This window comes from Scomber japonicus, chromosome 15 (genome assembly GCF_027409825.1).
Source record: "Scomber japonicus isolate fScoJap1 chromosome 15, fScoJap1.pri, whole genome shotgun sequence".
Classification (NCBI taxonomy): Eukaryota; Metazoa; Chordata; class Actinopteri; order Scombriformes; family Scombridae; genus Scomber; species Scomber japonicus.
Genome location: NC_070592.1, coordinates 20,228,729 through 20,251,487, shown reverse-complemented (window position 1 = coordinate 20,251,487; position 22,759 = coordinate 20,228,729). Strand labels below are relative to the sequence as shown.

The 22,759-nt window shown below is 41.8% G+C and overlaps 2 protein-coding genes across 2 annotated transcripts; one reads left to right on the top strand and one right to left on the bottom strand.

Annotated features, from left to right (window-relative positions):
- The first annotated feature begins 841 nt into the window (after nucleotides 1-841).
- On the top strand, nucleotides 842-3,582 carry tril (TLR4 interactor with leucine-rich repeats). Its single transcript, XM_053334586.1, has one exon. It carries the CDS (start codon nucleotides 1,063-1,065, stop codon nucleotides 3,580-3,582), a length of 2,520 nt encoding a protein of 839 aa, XP_053190561.1. The 5' UTR covers nucleotides 842-1,062.
- A 2,217-nt stretch (nucleotides 3,583-5,799) lies between these two features.
- On the bottom strand, nucleotides 5,800-21,258 carry LOC128373933 (cyclic AMP-responsive element-binding protein 5-like). The gene is made up of 12 exons (XM_053334136.1): nucleotides 21,199-21,258; nucleotides 19,586-19,614; nucleotides 18,661-18,727; nucleotides 17,858-17,951; nucleotides 16,220-16,329; nucleotides 15,532-15,788; nucleotides 11,570-11,696; nucleotides 11,185-11,256; nucleotides 7,223-7,582; nucleotides 6,862-7,113; nucleotides 6,670-6,778; nucleotides 5,800-6,004 (listed from the first exon to the last, which is right to left on the bottom strand). The coding sequence occupies exons 1-12, from the start codon at nucleotides 21,256-21,258 to the stop codon at nucleotides 5,868-5,870; spliced, it is 1,674 nt and encodes a 557-aa protein (XP_053190111.1). The 3' UTR covers nucleotides 5,800-5,867.
- Nucleotides 21,259-22,759: the final 1,501 nt, after the last annotated feature.

Here is a 22,759-nt window from a genome sequence, read left to right as displayed (position 1 = left end):
AGGCCTGTTAATGAGAGAAGGGTAAATTACAGCCAAGCTGCATGATGATGGCGTTCCTACTGTACAGAGTGCGCAGGCTGGCCTGTTGATGTGTTGATTGTACAGTACTTACTCAGTTTGTGTATGCAAAGTCTGCACTGAGGAGACTGAATGTCCCGTGGGCAGCAAGACACTCCACGTAGCTGTTGAGCACAGCTGTTTTATGAATTGTTATTTTTCATAGCTCATCAACACTAAAAATATTATCTGAGTGTTTTGTTAGACTTGTTTCATATGTAATTCTGATTTGTTTTGTGTACACAAGATCCGCGGGAATCCAGGGCTTTGGGATTCTCGTGGGGTTCCGTGGGAAGGAAATCTTCCTGTCTGCTTTGTCCATACCAGGGATCCGATCCAGATCTCAGACCCCCGGTGGGTGCGGGGGCGCGCAGAAAACTCGGTCAAAGGGTTTCTCAATCCCCCCCCCCCCCCTCTCTTACTGTAGAGACTAGTGTGTGTGAGTGTGAGTGAGAGAAAGAGAGAGAGTCTGATTACCTGCGTGAACGCGCAAAACTCTGGATCCCGTGCGTCAAGACTTGTGCACATCTGGTTTTGGCAGGGTCGCAGAGTTGCGGGGGAGGGACTACTTCAGTGTGTGTGTGTGTGTGTTTGTATGTATGTGAGTGTGTGTGTGTGTGTGTGTGTGTGTGTGTGCGTGTGTGTATGAGAGAGAGAGAGAGAGGGAGAGAGAGAGAGAGAGCACGTTCTGCGCCTGAACTCTGCTTTTTTTTGCGGAACTCTGTAATTCGCAGCAGATGACCACTTAGGGGGATGGAGACATAGTGGGGACAGCATCAGGGCGCACTGCACACATTAATTTGCTCTATAGATAATGCTTCTCTATAGATGATGATGCTGCCCATTTGCTTGAGGCGAAGAGCACTTTTCTTGTCACTTTTCAGTGCAACAAGTGAATTATGGACGAGTCAGTCTCCAGCGTGAGAGAGGAGAGGGACGACTGCACCTGAACAAAACAAAGCGAATGCCGCATCAGTCTCTGGCTGTGCCAGCCGCGCTGTGGGAATGGATACAGGCAATTTCCTGGCGGGGATATGCTTTTTCCTGCTGTCGCTAGAGGGGTTCATCTCGTCTACACCGGCGCTGGACTTTTGTCCCGACCGCTGTGACTGTCAGCACTCGCAGCATCTGATGTGCACCAATCGCGGTTTGCGCTCTGTGCCCAAACCCGCGGCGCGGGTGCCCGAGGAGGTGCTGATCTTCAGCCTTGGGGGAAACTTTATTGGAAACATCTCTGCCTTTGACTTCACGCGGTACAGTAACCTTGTCAGGTTGAATTTACAGTACAATCAAATACAGAGCGTTCACCCCAAAGCATTTGAGAAACTGTCCAAGCTGGAAGAGCTCTATTTGGGACATAATCTTTTATCAACTATTCCCGCTGGGACTTTACAACCCCTGAAGAAATTAACTATTCTCTATGGCAATAATAATGATATAAAGAAAATAACACCGGGACTTTTTACCAACTTGGATAACCTTGTTAAGCTGCGCCTGGATGGCAACGCCATAGAAGTTCTGCAGGACTCTGTTTTTAAAAGTTTGACCAGTCTACATTATCTCCATCTGGAATCCAACCAGCTGCATCATATTCACAGAAACGCTTTTTCTAAACTCACCAACCTGCGCTTTCTAAATCTGGCCCACAACAAGCAGTCAGTCGTGCGCAATGTTCTCACTTTTTCCGAACTCAAAGCTTTGACAACTCTGCTGTTGTCTGAAAATGAAATTCAATACGTCGCAAACCACGTCTTCCAAAATCTGAAAAAACTGTCCAAACTGTCCCTCAGCAACAACAGGATTTCTCGTCTGGACTACGGGGCTCTGAAGGGGCTGTCCAGTCTCAAGCAGTTTCTGATTGACGGCAACGAACTGGAGGAAATCCCCGCTGGCCTCCTCGACCCTCTGGAGCGCATCGAGGAGCTGGACTTCAGTCGCAATCGGATTTCCATAGTTGACTCTTTGGCTTTTGCGCAGCTCAAACATCTGAGGGTGCTGAAGTTGAAGAACAACATGCTCACCAGCTTGTCCGGGGACATCTTTGCCCTCAATAACGTGCTTTACGACCTGGACCTCCATGGCAACAACTGGACATGCGACTGTCGCCTGGAGGAACTGAAAAGATGGATGACTACTGCACATTCTCAGGGTAAATTGTTGACTGTTTTTGTGCAGTGTCATCACCCGGCAACTCTGAGGGGAAAATATCTGGACTATGTGAACAGCTCCCAGCTGCTGCCCCTAGGGAACTGGTCACATTTGTGTAGGAGTCAAAGTGGGCCTGAGGAGAGCCGGGGAGGGCGTGTGTTGGTAAAGGTGGGGGGCAATGAGAGAGGAGAGGCAGATGCAATACAACAAGAGGAGAGAGATGGAGAAAGCCAGGTAGAGGAAGAAGGAGAGGTGAAAGAGACAGAAGGTGTCGATTTGACACAGCGCAACAAGGATGGGGTGATGCTGAGGAAAGAAGCAGAGAAAAGGAAACGAGAGGGAGAGGAAGAGATGGGAATCCAGGGAGACCAAGGAGGCCCGGAAGTGGCAGAATCCTCTCCTCCCCTGGAAAGAAAGAAACCAAAGAAGGAGTTACTCAGCCCAAGGTCACGACCTGCCACAGAGGCAGCTGGGAAACGTGCAAAAGGGAGACGAAGGTCGAATGTCATTTCCAGAACAGATGCACCAGCCTTTTCCACACCAAGTTATACTAGAAACCAGGAGGCAACCCCAACTAATCCAAGCACAGGGTACACCACCACCTCTCCTATCCTGTCAGCAGGAAAATTTGATCTTCTGAGGTCAAATCATGAGGAGGGTCTACCTGTAATCATGGATCCATGTGTGTTCAACCGCCACTTCATCACTAATGTGTCAGTGGATCAGGTCACGTCCAGTACTGCCACAGTTTATTGGACCACCAGGGATCATCACCGCTACACCCCAGGACCTGGGTCAGGCCTAGATGAAGTCCATTACCGGATTCTGTTTGACCGATTTGGGACACCAGACCGTTTCCCCCGCTATGTTTATGCCCGCGGGACCATTCGCTCTGTGACCCTTCGAGAACTCAGCTCGGATGTGACTTACATGGTCTGCGTGGAAGGAGTGGTTGGTGGATCTGTTTGTCAAGTCGCCCCCCGTGACCACTGTGCAGGATTGGTCACTCTTCCTGAGGGGTTCGCTCGTGGAAACACGCTGACCTCTGACCTGCAGGTGGTGACTTTGGCGACACTGGCTGGGAATGCCATGCTACTGCTGGTCATCGGTGGCGTCTGGCTGGGGCGCAGCCTGAAAAAGAGGTTGCAGAGGAGGAAGTCGGCCGTGCACGTGCGGCACATGTACTCCACCAGGCGACCATTTCGTCCCACCATGGCGACCGCCTCGGTGTCCACTGACTTCACCAGCTACCAAAGCAGTCGTCCAGCACGACTTGCACCACTAGAGGAAGGAGATCTGATTGAGTTCCCTTGTGACCGCTTTCTGGACAGCAGTGGTGCTCGCAGAGACAGCGACATGCAGAGGTTCTCTGACTAGAACCATAAGAACTCGAAAAATTGTTGACAAGGAACATACTGCACAAAAGAAAAATGTGTTTATTGGTTTATGCTGCAATCTTTGGTTTCGTCACTTAATTTGACAGTATCACACAAAAATGTAGGTGTGTGTTTGGGGCTAAGAACAAACCAAGGCAACTATCTCCCCATTTTGTGTTATTCATTTGACCAAATCTTTCAGGGTTAAAGTGACAATAGGCCAGCTGAGCTCATCAGGGCCTCTTCAGACACCAGAGGAAGTCAAATCCCTCTAACATCCTCTTCCCCCTTTGTGCCTTTCCTCTTTCATTTCCTCACACCTGCAGACATTTCTTAGTGTGTGTTTTGTTTTGAATGCAAGCGTGTACGCATGAATGATGGATCACTGATTTCAACTATGGTGCTAATACTGAGTTCACAGACATCATAATGTCTTTTCATACAGTAGGTATGTGTACAGTATATAATGTTGGCTGCTGGTTGGCAGGAAACAAATACTTGTTTTGTATCATATCTATCATGTTTATACTTTTATATGGAACTTTGTATCATTTTGCATTACATGAACAAGTAAAATCCCCAACAATGTGACTGATTTTGTCATTTGAGTGTTTATGAATGAATAGTTGTCCTTCTTGGTATAATATTTTCCTCTATATAGTAAATGTTACTGTATCTCTGGTTTGGGGAGATACAGGTGGGGAGTATATGAGAAGTTATATATTCATACACAACCATTATTTTTTATTAATTTCTTGAAGATGTTTTTCACTCCCTTTATTTCTAGTCTTATGAGGTTGTAATAATGTCTCAGCCAGGAAGGCTATATATTATTTTCAGGACAGGAGCTTAATACCTGGAAATACCATCCGTTGACATGTGAGTGTTATTATTTAGTACATGTTTTAGGAGATCTTTTAAAAATCAAAATAGTTCACTTGCTTTTTATTTTAAGCTTGTACATAATGGATTACTTGTGTTTTAAAATGAAGCAGTGATGAGTTTAGTGCTTTCAAGGGAGGCCCAAGCAGTTGTGGGGGCGAGAAAGATAGTAGCAATGATATGTAAAACAAACACATTCATGTTCACAAAGTATTTTTACAATCACTAGACAAGAAGAAAGGTTTTTACACGGTCGGTTATTTACAGATCTTAACAACATTAAGTCCTTAAGTATGGGACCTTTTCTTTACTGATGGAAAATGCAGTCAGATTAAGCTTTTACCCAAATGAGAGAAGATCAATTTACTGTAGATGCTTCTTTATTTATTATATAATGAGAGATACTTATGACTGTCTATCAACCAAACATAAAACAGGCTATGATCTATTTTACTGACTCCTAAAGTTATCAACCACTAACAAAACCAGTCACTAGATGGCAGACTAGACGTATTATATGTACAGCATCAACTGATCCCCATACTCTGACCTCTCTCAACCACTGGCTCACTGTGTCAAAAAAACTGACACATTTTACATGTAGAAGATTATATTCTTTATAAATTATATAAATAATCACAATGAAATACCAGAATAAGTTTTTATTTTAGCATTAGATTTACAGCGATTGTCAACATCTTTACAGTACAAAAAGAGTAATTTAAGTGTAAATTAAAAGAAACAGACAGGCATTGAGTCATGAAGTGCATTTTATAGGTATTTTAGTGTTTTAGGGCAGTTGTGTTAAAAATTTTAAAAAGTTCCTTTACAATCATGTTTTAAATGGCTTCCCGAGACAGATGATTGACTTTTATTTACAAGACAATGGGATTTGAAATTTTAAAATAAACCCTTTTCATCTTAATTTGAATTACTTGTAGAAAAATACACATGTATTTTTGAGACGATAAAGAGAAGGCAAAAGGTGTGCACTTGCATTAATATAAAGGAAGAGCAAGAAGGACTGAAATGATATGCTATGATCATGTTTGTGTGTGTGTTTAAAATGTCAGTAGGTAGCAGGCAATGGTGAGATTGCTGTCAACTGAAGCAGACATTTACTGAATAAACATACAGTAGGATCCAGTTGCCATGTAACCATCACAGTTTTCAACAAGTCATTTTTGCACCTGTTACAGAAATGGAGATTCTCCTCCTCTGCAACATACACCAAAAAAATGACAATATTGGAACATTTATGAATTCACTTATCCAGTTCAGTGTTCATCTGCATACAATGTAAAGAGGCACGGACCCACAGCTCAGTGAGACTTATGTGTAGTAATAACAGAAACATATTTCATCCAATCATCCAGTCTCACCCCCTCCTCTATATGATGAGAGCTAGCGTCCAGGCTGGGTGTCAGGCCCTTTGTCGCCTCCAGTGGTCGAGGAGGTGGAGATGCTGTTATGTTGGATGGCCTGCAGTTGAGACCCAGGATCTACAGGGGTGGGACTTCCTCCTGGACACACCCCTGCAGCTGGACACAGAGACAGCTGTCAATCAAAGTCATTGATCCTGTGAGGATTGTCCATTCTGTGAGTGCTCCTCTGTTTGTGTTGTAGGTGTGCAACAAATGGAAAAAAAACCCTTTACAGTTCATATTAAAGAAAAAATATTTTATTTTAACAAATGAATACTGTACAGACAAGTAAAAAGACAACAATAGAAATATATGAAAATACCAACACATACCAATATTGCATCCCTCTTTGTTCTCTGAAGAGCAACACTTAAAACATAATGGCTGTTTCCATTTAAGCCACAAGGTGCAGTGTGTTTTTTAAAAAAAGTTACAGGCTCAGCTATTGTTGAGTATTAACTTTAGCCTGCCTGGAGTGCAAGATAGGCATGTATTTAGTTCCATGTATTTCAAATACCATCATGGCCAGGGCAAACTATGGAGTTATTTTTAGCACATGTTTTAGCATGTGGTAAGGTACAGTTTTAGTTTTTCCTGTGCGTTGAGGGGTGGTTTTGTTATAACAACACAAAATGTCACCATAGAGCATTCCCTTATATGCACATATAAGGCATCTGGATTATACCCTCAGTGGTGGATGGAGATGATTGGTATCAGGCATCTGGAAAAGCTGCTGAGATTGCTAGAGAATGGTGCAGGGTGGGTAGGGGGGTTTTACTCACTGGGGTACCCCTGTGTCTCTCTCTGCTGGGCCGTGACAGGACAGTCCTTGTGGGTGAGCAGAATCTGCTTCAGTTGACCCACCTCCGACCTCAGTGACGTCACCTCATTCTGGAAACACAGAGAAATGAGCATCCTTGAACTGAAGGTTACATTTTTGTGCAGACTTAGTTAGTTAATGGAGTGCGTCCCACCTGTAGCTGCAGGTTTGTGTGCGTCAGCTCTTCAGCTTTCTTCTCCAGTGACGACACCCACACTTTCCTTTTCTGTCGGCAGCGAGTGGCCGCAGCTCGGTTACGTTCCAGAAACTTCTGCCTGCGCTCATCTGGGTCCTGCTCTGCTGACCTCCTGCGACGGTGTCCTCCGCTTCCTCCTCCACCGCTGCAGCTACCACCTGCCTGCATTGCATGCTGGGGGGGCTGCATTTGCTGTGGCACAGGTGATTGCTGTAAACAAATAACATTTTTCACATTGCAGCACTGCATCTGACTGCAGAAATATGAATGAGGTATTGTTTGTGACATCATTAAGCTCAGTAAATATAAAGCATCGCACCTGTGCAGGAACAGACAGTGGAGGCGCTGGAGGCGAGCCCTGGTGCAGGTGGGAAGGCGGTGATTGGTGAGCCTGAGCATGTGGTATATTGGCTGGCTGGTGAAGCTGGTGGCTGTGCGAGTTGCCTAAGTGCTGTGGAGGTGGGGCATGGCATCGCTGTTGGTAGGTGAGGGGTGGAGCTGGAAGCTGTGGATGATGATGATGATGATGATGTGGTTGGTGGTGGTGTTGTAGTGGAGGTGCCTGGTGGCGTTGTGACATCATCTCCATCATATGACCCATGGGTGTCACAGGGTTGTTGATGGCGACCATTCCTGGGTGGTGTTGTTGGTATTGATGGCCCATCGTCTGTTTGGATCTCTATGGGAAGATAAAAATATTTAAAGATTACAGATTAAAAATGTAAGTGATTTTATAATTACTTTTCTTCCATATTTAAATAGACAGTTGTGAAAAGTTTAACTTAAAAAAAGTCTTTAAAAAAGTCTGATTCATAATTCAGTACACGCATAAAATGTCCCGTATATTTTCATGTCTTTGCAATTATTTTTTGTATTTCATACACACAGTGATACAAACAGAAGGAAATAGAAAAAACTGGCTGTGAGCCAATTCTAAGTCCACAGAGAGAAAGGGTGGTACTTTTTCTTAATGGAAAGATAAACACTGTGGTCACTGGAGCTTCAATAATTGGCATCCTCATTATAACTATATGACTATATTTTCACATCCTCTCATCTAAACTGCACATTCCACGCTTTACCATGGCCTCTAGGAATGATAGAGCGGAACCAAATTCAACCCTGAGATAGATCTAAGACTGGTATTGATCATTAGAAGATTAAAGGATAACAGGGTTAGTCAGTTCATCAATTAATCAATCAACAGAAAATATGTTCTACAGCTACAGCTATTGTTGTAACTGATTAATTGTTTCAAGTCTTTTCAAAGCAAAAACACCAAAAACTCTCTAGTGGCAGCTTTCCTAGTGTGAAGGTTTGCTGCTTTTCTTTGTTTTATATCACATGTTAACTTTGGGTTTAGACTTCAGGTCAGACAAAACAAGATGTTTTAAAGACAAAACCGCTGATCAAGGAAATAATCAGCACATTGATGCATGATGAAAATAATCATTTGCTGCAGGCTTTAAAAAAAAGTAAATAATTGCATCTGGTCTCCAAATAGCCAGGTGCATGCTGGGATTTACAGGTCCAAGATTCCAGTGACATTAAATAGTGACTTACTTAATGGAAACTGCTGTTTAATATCTAAACATAAACATCTTTTTGTGTACCAATTAATACACTTTTGTACTGAAAACAATGGTATTGAGTACCTTAACACCTCTTGAAGAACATTTTTAAGCAATTCATTAGAAAATACATGAAACAAATACATTGTTTCATTTAGATATTGCCTCTCACTGTTACTATATTTCTCATTAGGTTACTCAGCCATGTTTGAGTTGACACGTGATAAACTAAGCAATATGTATCAACAGCTTGTGATTTACTATCTCTGTCACACTGTTTGGGGTGTGTTTGACCGCCACAAATAGCTAAATTAGTAACAGCAGCCTACAAGTCACTTCAGGTCATACAAGCCTAACATACTGTATTTTTCCTTTGTATCTGACCTGCTTTCTATGTACTCACAGTATCCTTCATCTACTCTCACACTGCTCTGACTGCTCTCACAATCCCCCACTTTAGTCGTTCATCACCATTTCTCCTAATCATCCGCAAGCGTGAAGACAACTGTAGATAAGAAGGATAATATGTTCTAATAAATGCTGCCGTCTGCACTTTGATATCTTCGCACTTGATCATTCCCGCATATCATCTGACTAAACAGACTGTAAGAGCTAAATTAAACCTCATCTCACCTTTCTCCTACACTCAGCAGAGGAGAAGGAGAGAGGGAGAGGTCATGTTTGGAGCATGACATCACCCCTCCCTCTATCTCCCTCCCTGGCAATATTGCTATCTGCTCCCTGTTACACAATATTTCTTTAAGAGAAGAAGCTGACCCCCTCCCCCTCACCTCTCGACCATTCAGAGACGAAAAAAGGGAGCACATTTAGCGGCTGCCAAGGATGAGGTCACCGGGCTGTCTGTGCCAGCTTTACCAGCCAGCCAGGCTGCCAGTCAAACACACACGCACAGCCGCACACACACCGAGCAGGACGGGACACGAGTATTTCAGCTCTGTTTACTACATAGAAACACCCTGACACTGGGGCCTGTGATTACATCATGGGTCTCCTTGGCCTGGATGACACACCACATTGATATTTCTGTCTGGTTGGATCAGTTAATGAAGACACAAAACCGTACATGAAACCCTGATCCACTTGTCGAACGTTTACTTTCCATTTGAGCTGACCGTGGAGTTACTGTGCAACAGAGGCATGTTAATATGCCGTCTGTGGTTTCACAGAAGCGGAGTCATGTTTCACACCTTGGTAATGGGGCTAACAAGACTAAATTACGACATATATATATATATATATATATACATATAATAGTAGGTATAGAAATGTGTGTGTGTGTGTGTGTGTGAGAACAAGAGAATGAAAGAGGTTCAGATTTTAACTTGACTGGCTCTGAAACCTGAAACCACTTTTCATTAAGTCATGACTTGTGTGTGTGTGTGTGTGTGTGTGTGTGTGTGTGTTGAATACGTGCAGATGTGAGGCGATTTCACAGTTTTCCCTTTGAAGTTGCTTTTGATAGCACACATACTTTTAACAATTCATACTACATGCACCTAGAAAGTGGAAATGTAAAATTTACAAGAGGGGAGATCGAGAACATGGTGACACAAGGAAAATAAAACAACCAGGAAAGTCAGGGAGAGCATGTAGATCGTGACTTCCTGTGGCGTGTGTGACTGTGTGACTGTGTGTGTGTGTGTGTGTGTGTGTGTGTGTGTGTGTGTGTGTGTGTGTGTGTGTGTGTGTGTATTCAAGTGTAGAGTTACTCTGTTTCCTGTCTATCCTGATTACAAAGAAATAAGCAAAAGGCAGAACTTGTGGAAGACTGTCAGCTATTGCATCAGTTTGCCAATACATAGGACATTTTCTGAAACACACAACATATCAGTCATTCAGTGTCATTCATCTCATCCTGAATACTTATTTTTTAATTATTACTGTGTGCAACAAAACCTGGTTCTGCTCATCATAAGAAGCTGTTAATTCAACGACTGTGATTATTTTGGGACACAGTAAAGTCGCGTCACATCATACTTTAAATGCAGTTTCAGGTGTTTTAGATTAAAGTAATGTGGAAATAATTAAATCCTCAGAAGGAGCTGAGTGACTGGAAACTAAAGATAAGTCTGATAATGTTCAATATTTTTCTTGTCAGCAAATCTCATAAAAGACAAAAGCAAACAATATGTCTGTGGCAATTCATTCCAACTTAACATGTAAATCTCTAAGAAGTGGTCATGAATACATACTTGTGTTTCTTAAAACTTACTAAAACAGCTGGACACTTTTCTTTTTTTTTTTTAACAAACTTTACTCAAAAAGGATAAATAGGACATCTGGGAGTATTTTTGGTGGCAGATTTGATGCATTAGTAAGTATTTTCACCTTGGCTTTTGGGGGATGGTCATGGGAATGAAGGAACATGTTACCCAATGCAGCAGTGCTATACCATGGTGTGTTTTTCATAGTTTTTTGGACAACAGTGGAGCACTATGGTACAGAGGAATGAGCTATACCACGTCTTTTGTTTGCTTTTTACGAGGATCAATCCATTGCAGGTGTTGGTCATTTAATGGTATTTGTTAACAATAAATACAGGATATTGCCAGACTTATCCTTTACTATAAACATTCAGCAGATCATACAGACGGCGCCTTTAACGAGGCATAATGTTATTACCAGAGGAGGAAGGACTAATCTACAAACACAGGAAGAAAATATCTGCTTCAAACTGATTGGTCTGTACCTGCGGCGAGGAACAGGAGGGGTTGTGTACAGGACCTGGTATACCCATTACACAAGACATCTGCTTCTCCATCTGAAGAAGAGAAAAAAAAATGGACACAAAAATAACCTTTCAACCGTGACAAGAAAAAGCTTCAGCAGGCACTTAACCTAAGTATGAAGAGTTCCCCACAGGGTCACATCCATCTGGAGTTTGACACTTGTAATTAATTCATTGACAAGAGTAAAGTGAATTTTTCTGTCAGCCATGAATATTTCTAACTCGAGGATCTTGACCACTTTGGTCACTATACGCGCATCTATAAATCATAATGCACGCATGTCTGAATGCAACTGTATGTGTGTGTGTGAGCCTGAGCATGACGGACCTGGTCTCCCATACTTACGGGCATGTGCTGAGCAGATGCCCCTTGCATGGCGGGGTCTGGCAGGGTGCCAGGCAAGGAGGCTGCCAGCGGTTGTCTGTGTCTGTTCCGCATGTGGAGGAGGGAGGACAGCGGCCCAGGAACCGGCCTGTGGTCAGCCACAGAGGGAGAGAGAGAGAGAAAGAGATGGGATGGGTTATGCCAGAAAGCTACCCACAGCTAAAGTTTCACTAATCCGGGTTCACAGAGAGGTGCAAGTTGAAACATTTATAGCCAGGTCTTAATGGCAGATGGAGGTTAGACTGAGATAGATGAACATAGATTAAAAAAGAGTCTGGATGGATAAAATGATGACAGTAATTGAAGAAATAGTGGAAAAGGGATTAGGTTAAAATCAACTTGATGTAACACTTAAAAAAACTTAATACAACACAAACTCAAAAAGAAAAAAAAACCCTCCCTGTAGCCAGGGAATAAGCATTCGGATCCTTCGCTTAAATAAAAGTACCAGTTCAGCACTGTAAAATTACTCAGTAAAGAAGTAAAAGTAAAAGTACCCTGCCCCTGTGGTCATCATGTGATAATATATAACATTATTAGGCTGTTAATACTGATGCGCAAGTAGCATTTTACAGTTACAGTTGTAGCGGGTCCAAGTGTGACTAGTATTAACTGCTTTACAAACAGTTAGGCAGTCTAATCAGTAGTTGGGCCCATTCCAAAGGGTCAGAAGATAAATCTGGGGGGTCGTGAGATGATTAATGGCTTAGGACAGAAGAAAAAACAAAAATCTGCTACACAAATTTGTATTCATGTCTGGACTTCTCTATAGTCTTAGCTTGAAATACTAGATTATTTGACCATATTGTGTCTCAAATAGCCATTTAAATGAAACCATCTGAGATATGTAGAGGAAAAATCACTCACTGTTATTGACATCTGAGACATGATAAAGGCCCCTACTAGAGACTTTGTTTTTGAACACATGAAAAAGGTAAAAAGTCAATCATTTTCTATAAAATAATAGCAATGAAGTAGAAGTATAAGGAAGCAAAAGATTGGAGTAAATACAAAATAATCACTTGACACCACTGAAGATTTCTGTCTCTACCCCAATACAAAAGCGATGATTGAAATTTTTAATGTGGTGTAAGCAATTAAATATGATATTTTAGGAAGAAAAGCAATGTGTCTTTTCAGAAACAATGTTACTGTGTCAATGTGAAGTTTTCTTCATAACTACTTTCTACAGATCTCTAATCCTTTAAAAACGGTTAAGACTGTGTTGTGTGGATTATCCAGAATACCATGGATACCGACAGTTGCTGTTGAACTTTTTAAATGTAAATTCTCAATGCTGTGAAAGGGAAATTTCAGGTAAATATTTAAAAAAAACCTAAAACCTAGACAATCTCCAAAGCTGCAAAACCGCAAGAAGTAAGTGAGAAAATATGCTGTTATTTCATTTGGGTGAACAAACACTCACAAATAAATCTGGACAAAAGCATCCACTGAATGAAAAAAAAAAATAAATTGTTATTGTCTATGAGTTAAAAAGTGTAAACAGAGGGTCGAGGTGAAGCAATGATAATGGAAAACATGATGAGACAAGGAAAAAAATGGAAAGAAAACTGATATGGAAAAACGTGACAGCTTGAGAGGGAGGAGAGAAGCTGAGGGATCACAGCGGGGGATGGAGAGACCCGGGATGCCATGTGCTGACCTAACCGCTCTGGCTATCAGCCAATCGGACAGTGGGCCTCCGTGGCCGTGCTGAGGTCATCGGTAATGATGTCATCACTGAATCTGTGGTATGCAGCCCATTTAACGTACAACAAAGTACAGACAAACCATAACAGCGTTTCCTAATGTAACCACAACAGTTCAACCGGGCCAACAGCCAGACACGCAGAGACCAGGTTGCTATGGAAACTAGCTGTAAACACCGAGAGGAAACAGTCAGACACCCGATCCACGGTTCATTTAGCAACCCTTAGCTGGTCTCACTGCTTCACATGCTGTCTGGATTCAGCTGTCAGTGATTTATTGTACCATAATTGACTGTCAACTCACTCCTCACTGTCCTGTCATGTCCCGTCTGCTCCTGGACAGATGTTTGGAGCTTATTATGTCATTGACTCAATTCTGGTCTCTTGACTCATCTAATCAGCTGCAAAGATGTGACAGGGACTTTGTCTATTTAGAGTATGTGATAGAGCTGCAACAATTAGTTGGTTATTCGCAGAGTCGATTGACAGAAAATTAATTAAATATGGCAAATCCTTCTGATTCTAGGTTTCTTTAGTCTTCTATAATAGTAAATTGAATATGTTTGGGTTATGGACTGTTGGTTGAGACAAAACAACATTTAGGGCATCATCTTGGCTTTTGGGAAACAGTGACCAACATTTTTCATTGTCATTTTATAGCCTGAACAACTCGATTTATCGAGAAAATAATCAACAGATTATCGATAATGAAAATAATTGGCAGGCTTTTTTTTGGTATGTGTCACAAATGTGAGGCACCTTGGTGGCAACGCTAACCATACATTCACAATATCCCCAGTTTGAGTCTGGCTGGGAACCCTTGTTGCATGTCACTCCCCACCTCTGAACCCCCTCATTTCCTGCCTGTCTCTACTGTCTGCACTCCTCTTAAGGTATCAAATGGCCAAAAAATATTTGAAAACATACAAACAAAAAGAGCTGAGTTACAAATATGATAGTGTTAAAGGCTAAATTTTATTAAGTGTTCTCACAGCTCAAAATTTGATGGTGCAACATCTGAAATACTTGAAATAAGCGGAAGGCTTTGAAATGTCACAATGGAAGTGCTGAAAGAAGTTTCAGACACTGAATAAAGTTGAATTGTTAATTTAACCGATAAGATATGAATTTGAGAAAAATTACAATGAAGCAAAAACTGTTTTCCACCAGAGGTACCATCCTCTATGTTGTCTTCGGCAGTCTTCAAAAAAGTCCTAAACATGTATTTCATTATCTACTTAAAGTTCAATTACAAAATGTGCACATCAGACTAAATGATGCATATGTAATCTACATGACGTTTACATTGTAACAGTTTAAAATCTACTTGTATTGCCAACAACAGCATTATTATTTTTTTATTCCCTAAAGTCATATGGAAATGTAATCAGTGGTTGGCTGAATACATTAATTTAGACATGGCTAAAATATCACAAAACAGGCTTTTCTCATCAAACAGCATGCTATAATTAAAACTGGTGTGAAATATCTCATTAAACCCACAGTATATGTATTTATAATCAGACATGCAGATGACCGAGTGTCTACAGAGTTCCACAAAATGCAAAGTTACAATGTCAGGATAAAGGAAAGCAGCTGGTGGGAGCTGGTTAGATGAAAGACAGGAACTCCTCTAATCTGTCTGTTTGACTGTGTGATAACCAGGGAGCTGTGGAAGCTGCACAGGCGCTCAGAGACTCTAGTCTGGTTCTGAGTCTTTCACAAACATAACAGGGGCAGTGGTTGGATGGTGGAGTAGTAGTGTCTGTGGGTTTGAGTTGGGTGTTAGCCAGCAGTTTTGGATCTCTATTGCTATAACTTTGTTCTCTCGGTCAAATGATGTTTGATTTTTTTTTCTCTCCTCCTTTTCAGAGTTCATTAGTGCAGTGATAAATTATGCAAGGGGAAATGCCAGTCTGTGCCAGACAGAATGAGTTATAATACCTCCAAAACAGGATGGGTGAGACAGGGTGAAAGAGAAGGAGAAAAAGTGAGAAAAGGCAACTTTAAATGGAATATGTGTGTGTGTGTGTGTGTGTGTGTGTGTGTGTGTGTGTGTGATGAAAGGAATAGATATTGCTGCATGAATGAGTGTATCTTTACTGTATGAGTGCTTTCGGATGTGTGGAGGTGTGTGTGTGTGTGTTTGTGTGTGTGTGTGCGTGTGTGTGTGTGTGTGTGTGTGTGTGTGTGTGCACCAATAACCATACTCACCCTGAGTGTGAGAGGGTGGAAGGAGCCTGGGTGATGACTGATCCGGACTGGGAGGAGGAGAGAGTTTGCTGGGCAGCCAGGCTGCAGCTAGGGCCCATCATTGGGCCATGGGACTGGGTGAGCTGCAAGGGATGGGTCTGGGGATGGTGCAGCTGTGGCTGGGGATGTGAGTGCTGAGGCTGGGGTGGGTGCTGGAGCTGAAGCTGTGGTTTGAGCTGGTGCTGGTTCATACAGGACGGCCCATTATGAGAAAGCGTCTGTGGGGAGAAGCGGGAGCAACAAACAGCTGGGACCATTTTGAACTTAAAGGGAGATATCTAATGTTCGTCACACATACGTGAGGGGTGTATTTTGTCATGATGGTGTGTGTGCATGCATGTGTTTTTTCAGGTGTTTGTGTTTGATAAGTAGCTGTTTAATTTACTGGGGAAATTGTGATTGCCTGGTGTGTCTTTCCTGCGGCAGGTCAGATTTCTGCAGTCGTCTAATTGGGTCTGACTGCTTTTATCTCCCTCACACTCATCTGTCACTCAAAACACTACCCTGACAGACCTCACAAGCAAACACTTATCAGCAGTAAGGTACAATTCAGCATTCTTGCTTTCTGTTCCTTTTGGGATTAGCCATAAGTAGACAAAAAACAAGTAAATCTACTTGATTTTCGTATATATTTTTCTGTAAAATGTACCTGTTTGCTCTTTTCCTCCTCTTGTGCCTGAAGAAACTCCTCCTCTATCTCCTTGAACAGACCAACCTCTTCACAGTTTTGCAAAAATCGGGTTGGCGTCGGAGTCTGGTCTGAAAGTATTATATGTAAAAAGAAAAAAAAAACACATAGGTGGGGTTAACATTCATGTATTGTTGCACTTTTGTCACAGTAGTCTATTGCCGTCCAGGTTGTAATGCCAAAAGGAGAAGAGAGTCTACTCTGAGCCACACTCTGTCTCTCTCTCTGTGATAACATCAGTCTGTCTATTTGAGTTGTCTAAACATGCAGGGGTCAAAGGTCAGCTGGGCTCTTTGTTTGGACATGAGATTTCCTGCAGGAGGCGTGACTGGCTGCAGGACAGACAGCGAGAGAGAGAGGGAGAGAGAGAGAGAGGGAGAGAGAGAGAGAGGGAGAGAGAGAGAAAGAGAGAGAGAGTCTGGAGAGGTCAGACAACAGCGCTGATGTTTACGTCCAGACAGACAGCCGTCTCTATGGTTACAGAATGTGTCATGTGACAGTGTTTGGACCATGAATCTCTACAGTGGGTGGATTATTGTTGTAATATGCATTTTTTCTGCATTGTTTACCCATGGTAAATGCATGATGACTAAAGCTACTTGTAACGCATTCAGCGCGCATCCTTCATTAGCATTGTAACTGCGTTCATATCAACAAACTTTTAAAGATTATTAAACACAACTAAATATGTATACTGAAGAAAAGTTGTCTCAAATAGTTGTGAGATTATTCTTCATGTCTTCAAATGACTGCAAATCTGCTCTATTTTTTATTTTAATATCTAAGTGTATTAAGAACCACATAATTGATCATTCACTACAAGTGCTTATCTATATTTTTTAAGCTTTGGAACAAACTTTTCAAAATTCTGATTATCATTGTAAAAAAAGCATCTAAACCAGCGTATAGTCATCATGGGACATTAAAACATAATTAAATTATCTTTGGGCAAGCAGCTCTTCAAGCAGGATGACCAATTACTTATTCACTTATGGGGAAAATTAAGCCTGAAGAGTTAACAAAATGAGTTTGAAAAGTCAGGAGATTTCATAGTTTTACAGTTTTTATTTAACTGTCCATTAGAAATTAGCCAATATTGCCTCAGTTAATCTGCAATCTGATATAATGATCACACCCTGGTGCACTGAGGAAAAATATAATTAAATCCTTCCAATTCCTTCCGATTCTCCTCTGTACTTGCACTCCTGACAATTGCCCATCATTCAAATAAAGAAAAAAACCCTCTTCCCATTGTTGTCAAAGTGGGTCTACTCTGATGGTGATATCACTAAGTTTACTCTTATCTGATGGAGTAAGTTGTACATGTTGCAACATGAGCAGCTCTGTTTCACAGCACTGACTATGTGAGGAAAGAAAGCCTGAGTATCGAGCTTATCTGATTTCATACTGTATAACATAACGTCATCATTTTTTCATCAAGCACTGCTTCTGAAAAGAGGGAACCACGTACACATACAAACAAAACCAAAACAGCTGCCAAACTGAATGACGTAGAGCACATTTAAGTGGTGTAAAGAACATAAACTGTAATGTTTTATTTTCTCTGTGTGGCTGCTGGTTTCCTCTGTGTACTCCTACCTGTAAAAGCCGTATCCGTCTTGATGGAGGAGAACTTGAGGGTCATCTCATGTTTGTGTCTGTGGATGATCAGATGCTCCTCTAACTGGAAGCGCTGCAGCACACCGACAGAGTGAGAAAGACATGAAGAGATGCGTGCAGCTGTGCGACATGACACATGGGATGAAATGTTCTGTTAAATCAGCTGATACTCCTTTATCATAATGGTCTTAGTCAGTTAAATATTTATCACTCTAGGTGATCATTATCAGCTTAAACATAGACTGTGCATATACCCCCTTTGAGTTGAACTCACATAATTGCATTTATACTTTTCCACAAATACATAACCATGATGATACTGACTTTTCTACAACAATCAATAATTTAGTTACATTTACAATAAATCATGTTATACTGTCAGGTTCAATAATCAAGCTTGATTATGATACTTAAAGCTACATTGATTAGATCACCAACTATTTTAATCATTCGGTTAATCATGTTGAATACATTTTTAAGAAAACAAGTGCAAACTCTCTGATTCCAGCTTCTCAAATGTGAATATAGTCTGGTGTATTTACTCATATTAAAAGAGGACTAAACTGAATGTCTTTGGGTTGTGAATTGTTGGTCAAGAAGAAAATTCACTATTGTGGGACACAATGATTGACATTTTTCATTTTTATGAACCAAACAGCTAATGGATTAATCGAGAAAATAATCAACCAATTAATCTTAATTGTAGCCCTAATGATAATCACTTGTGCAACATTATTTAGTTGTAGCCATTACATAAAAAACACACACTGTAACCAACTGACCTGAGAGCAGCCCGGGGCCCCGCACACATAAGGCCTGTCCTGTTTGTCATTCATGTCATACACAAACCTGCACAAACAAACAGAGAGTGAAATGAACATATTAATCTACTACATAGCCATATTGTATAATAAGTAGGGAAGTATCTCTCTCAGGTCACTGTTACTGTATGATTATTTCATCCACATGGCAGCCTGTAGTTCTCTGTTCTATATTCCTGTTTAAACACAGACAATGCCCTCAGATAAATCACACGGTCTAGGCTAGTATGATACAGTTATCCTCCTATTATCATGCCTTTACTGTGGAAGCCGCGCTTAATGAGGTAGATGCCAAAGCTGATGGATGTTTTTGCCCTGAGACACAACATTATCTTGAGGAAAATGATCCCTCTGGTGCCAGTGGGAGTGCAAACTGGCTTGGGTTCGGGCAGCAATGCTGTATAGGTAGTCATTTTTATTAGAACAAGTTGTACAATACACACAATCTCTTTTGTGCTTTTAATAACTTTTATTACTCATTACCAATAATATGCAAGCATCAAAACAGCTCTATATATAACACAATCAAGGTCCTTACTTTTCATGGTTATTATGTGGCAAGGTGCTTAGTGTAGTGCAATTGTTTCAGCCTGCAATTAGGCTTTCATCAGGGCATCAGTTAATAATACGAGTGTGATGAAAGGATGCATGCCCGCCATGCCATACATAAAAATCAAGTCATCATAGGATAAAAATATCAACACAAATGCAGAATGGAGCACAATAATAAACCCACTTGCAGCGCGTTAACCCAGGCTTGACCCAGTTAGCTCTTCATCGGAGATATTAAGCCAGTGATGGGGGGTAATTATGACTTATTTGAAGCGCTACTGCTACAGGCCCTTCATTTTCCACTGGGAGTGATGGAGGCCTGCAACTCCCTGACCTCGGGCATTCCTCTGAGCTGTGTTTCACCTACACAAGATTCACACAATTGAGGAGAAGAGGTCAAACGGGCAACCCCTCCTTAACTTTTCATTCTGGTTGTAGGCCTACAGTGCACTCACTGATAACTGTAGTGATTGAGAGGTAGAGATGATGGTGATGAGATTGTTAAATATTTGGTCATCAAAGTGATCAAATCCGAAGTTATGACGACACGTTTGACACATTCACAGGAGCGCACACACTCTGAAAGTTTGAGTTTGCGTGAGTGCTGAGAAGGCACTAAAGTGGGTCCTGATGTTATGGGAAAGAGTGAGAGCTAAAGAGAGGAGAGAGGGGGCAAAAGTACATGCTTCCATAAGAAATGGAAAGTGTGTTGGGTAGGGGTGGGGGTGAGGCTGGAGGGGCGGGGGGGTGGGGGGTGGAGAGTGACATCAAGGTGATGGAGAGGGGAATGGAAAGGGCAAGTGGGAGAGAGAGAGAGCAAGCGAGAGAGAGCAAAAGAGGAGGACACAATGCATGGAAGAGAGAAGGAATGAGGGTGGGAGGTGGCTGAGGGAGGGCTGCACTGTAGGCCTACTCTCCGACAGGTTTGAACCTGCCTCAGCCCCCATTTTCCAACCCCTGGCAAGTAGAGGTGACTTCATAGGTGTGTGTAATGTGTACGTGAGCATGTGAGTGTGTGTGTGTGTGTTTATGTGTGTTACAAAACAGTAAGAGCAAGCAAGTGTGCAAGAGCGTCCAGAACAGAAAATTTGGATAGACAGATAAATATAGATAGAAAGATAAAGATGGATACAAATCAATTAAAAACACATGTGTCACAGTTTTACAGTTCTTATGTAACTAAATATATTTAGTACGTTAACCTCAACTGTAGTGATAATATTTCATACTCTGATATTTCATATATAGATATATCCCTTTTCTACATCTTCATCATCCTCATGTGGCACCTGACAGTTTCTACATCCCTGTCCTCTTTCAGCAGCACATGTAGGCTACTAAATAAGCAGACTCAGCACATTTCCAGCAAAACCGTTTGTCAGACTGGTTACATCAATGCAGAATGACGTCACCTCTTAATACATAAATCCAACAACAGACCAGACAACATATTGACAATTGAAGAGGGATTAATGCCTGTGTTGGACAAAAAAAAAATCTTTGGGGGAAACTAAATTGTACGACTTTTTTCCCGCCTCCTTCTCTGTCATTGCCCTTAATCATCACAGAAATTATGATTAATCATGACATAATAAAACGCATGCATAACCTAGGCAACACACACAGCTTTTATGATTACCTGCGCGCGTAATTCACCTCTCCAAATGTCCAGCTTCAGGAATGATCCAATATACGTTACTTAAAAATTCTCAAAGTTCCCATGTCTGATGGATGAATGTCATCATCGAGCTCAGAGCTCATTCGGCTCAAATTGAGCAGCGGTTTTGACCAGAAAATCCTCGGGCAGTGCCTGTGTGTGGATCAAGAACATGACCCGGTGTGTTTCCTTTCCTGCGGCACCGTAAAGCAACCTGTTCAACTCATAAACAAGACCCGCACAGCTGTATGCATGGAGAGTGCTGTCACACCCCCCAAATAGACTCTCACGCTCAACCCGTCCGCCTTGTGATGAGACTTCACCGGGACAGCTCGCCAAAAAACCTCCATTTACTTCTCGGCACCGTTAGAAAAAGCACAAAACTGCGATATAGAAGTTAACAACTACTTCACGGGGCAGAGGACGGCGTCCGGATATCGTCTGCTACCGATCTTCAAGTTTTTGTGAATGAAAGTAAATTGCAATGTCTTACCTTCAAGTGGAGAGGGACAAGCGGCGCTCCAGAGAGGAACCACGTTGGACTGGAGCGAGATTACAATACGATCTATTTACAGAAGCATTACATCACCGCCCGGTGACGTCACGTGGGATTCCTGAACTTCTAAATCATTGCGGTCCCGTACAGAGAGAGGGAGAGGGAGAGAGAGAAAGAGAGAGAGAGGGTTTGAGGGGGGCGGGGTTACGACACCGGCCGGTAGGGGGACGGGACGGGACAGGACAGTATGCAGCAACGTGACGGGACACGGGGCAGACCGGGCGGGCGGATGAGACCCAGTGTGTGTGTGTGTGTGTCTGTGTGTTTTTCCCCCCACTTTCAGTATGTCTGGAAGCGGGACGTCCCAATGTCAGTATCGCGTCAATGCGTCGAAATGAGAAAATGCCCCCAAGGTTTTTTCAAAACTTTTATGAGGGCAATGATTAATTAGTTGTGTAGATTTTGAAAACATATTGTTATGAATCATAAACGGACTTGTGATGAGGAAACATTAGGGCGCAATAATAAAAGTAATAATAATAGCCTACATTTAATTTTTGTTGCACTTTGTATTTATAGTGAAACTCAGAGTTCTGCAGTATTAAAACATAAAACACATAAGGTTTTCAAGCCTGTTTAAAAGAGTCTAGGGTCTGTGCTGCCCTCAGATGGTTAGGAAGGTTGGTCCACAAGCTCCATGGTGCGGAGCTTAGTACCTTCCGGGGCCCCTAGAGGAGCAAGCTGCTGGTAAGTGTGACGGTGCAGGTGGAGGTTTGTGGTGTCATCATTTCCTTTAGGTAGGGAGGTGTATGTCTGTTGATTGATTTGTGTGTGACTGACAGCCAACCCTGAAGGAGACAGGGAGCCAATGCAATGAAAACAGAGGTGGTGTTATGCATTTTATCACTCTCATCAAGATCCTGGCAGCTGCTCTGAATGTTCTTCTTTGTCCTGAATTGATCCTGACAAATGAACCTGGATATTAATGTGATTACTCAAAATATAGGCTATATATAAAATAAAATAAAATAAAATAAAATAAAATAAAATAAAATAATATATGACAATGATAATATTTGTAAATTGGCCCAAGATCTGTTTTTCATGAGAGAACTAAGATTTTAAAAAAAGAATTGGAAAGATTGTCCCACAACATACCAGAAATAACACATGAAGTAACAATCAGTGGACAAATACAATAAATATAATAAAATAAAATAAAAATAAAAACTATTACAAGAATAATAAAACACAATAGATAATAAAGCTGTAAAATCTCCAAGGGTAAATTAAGAAAGAAGCTGTTGGCAGTTCATAGAACTTAAAAAGTGAGTACCTGAATTTAGTTCTGCTAA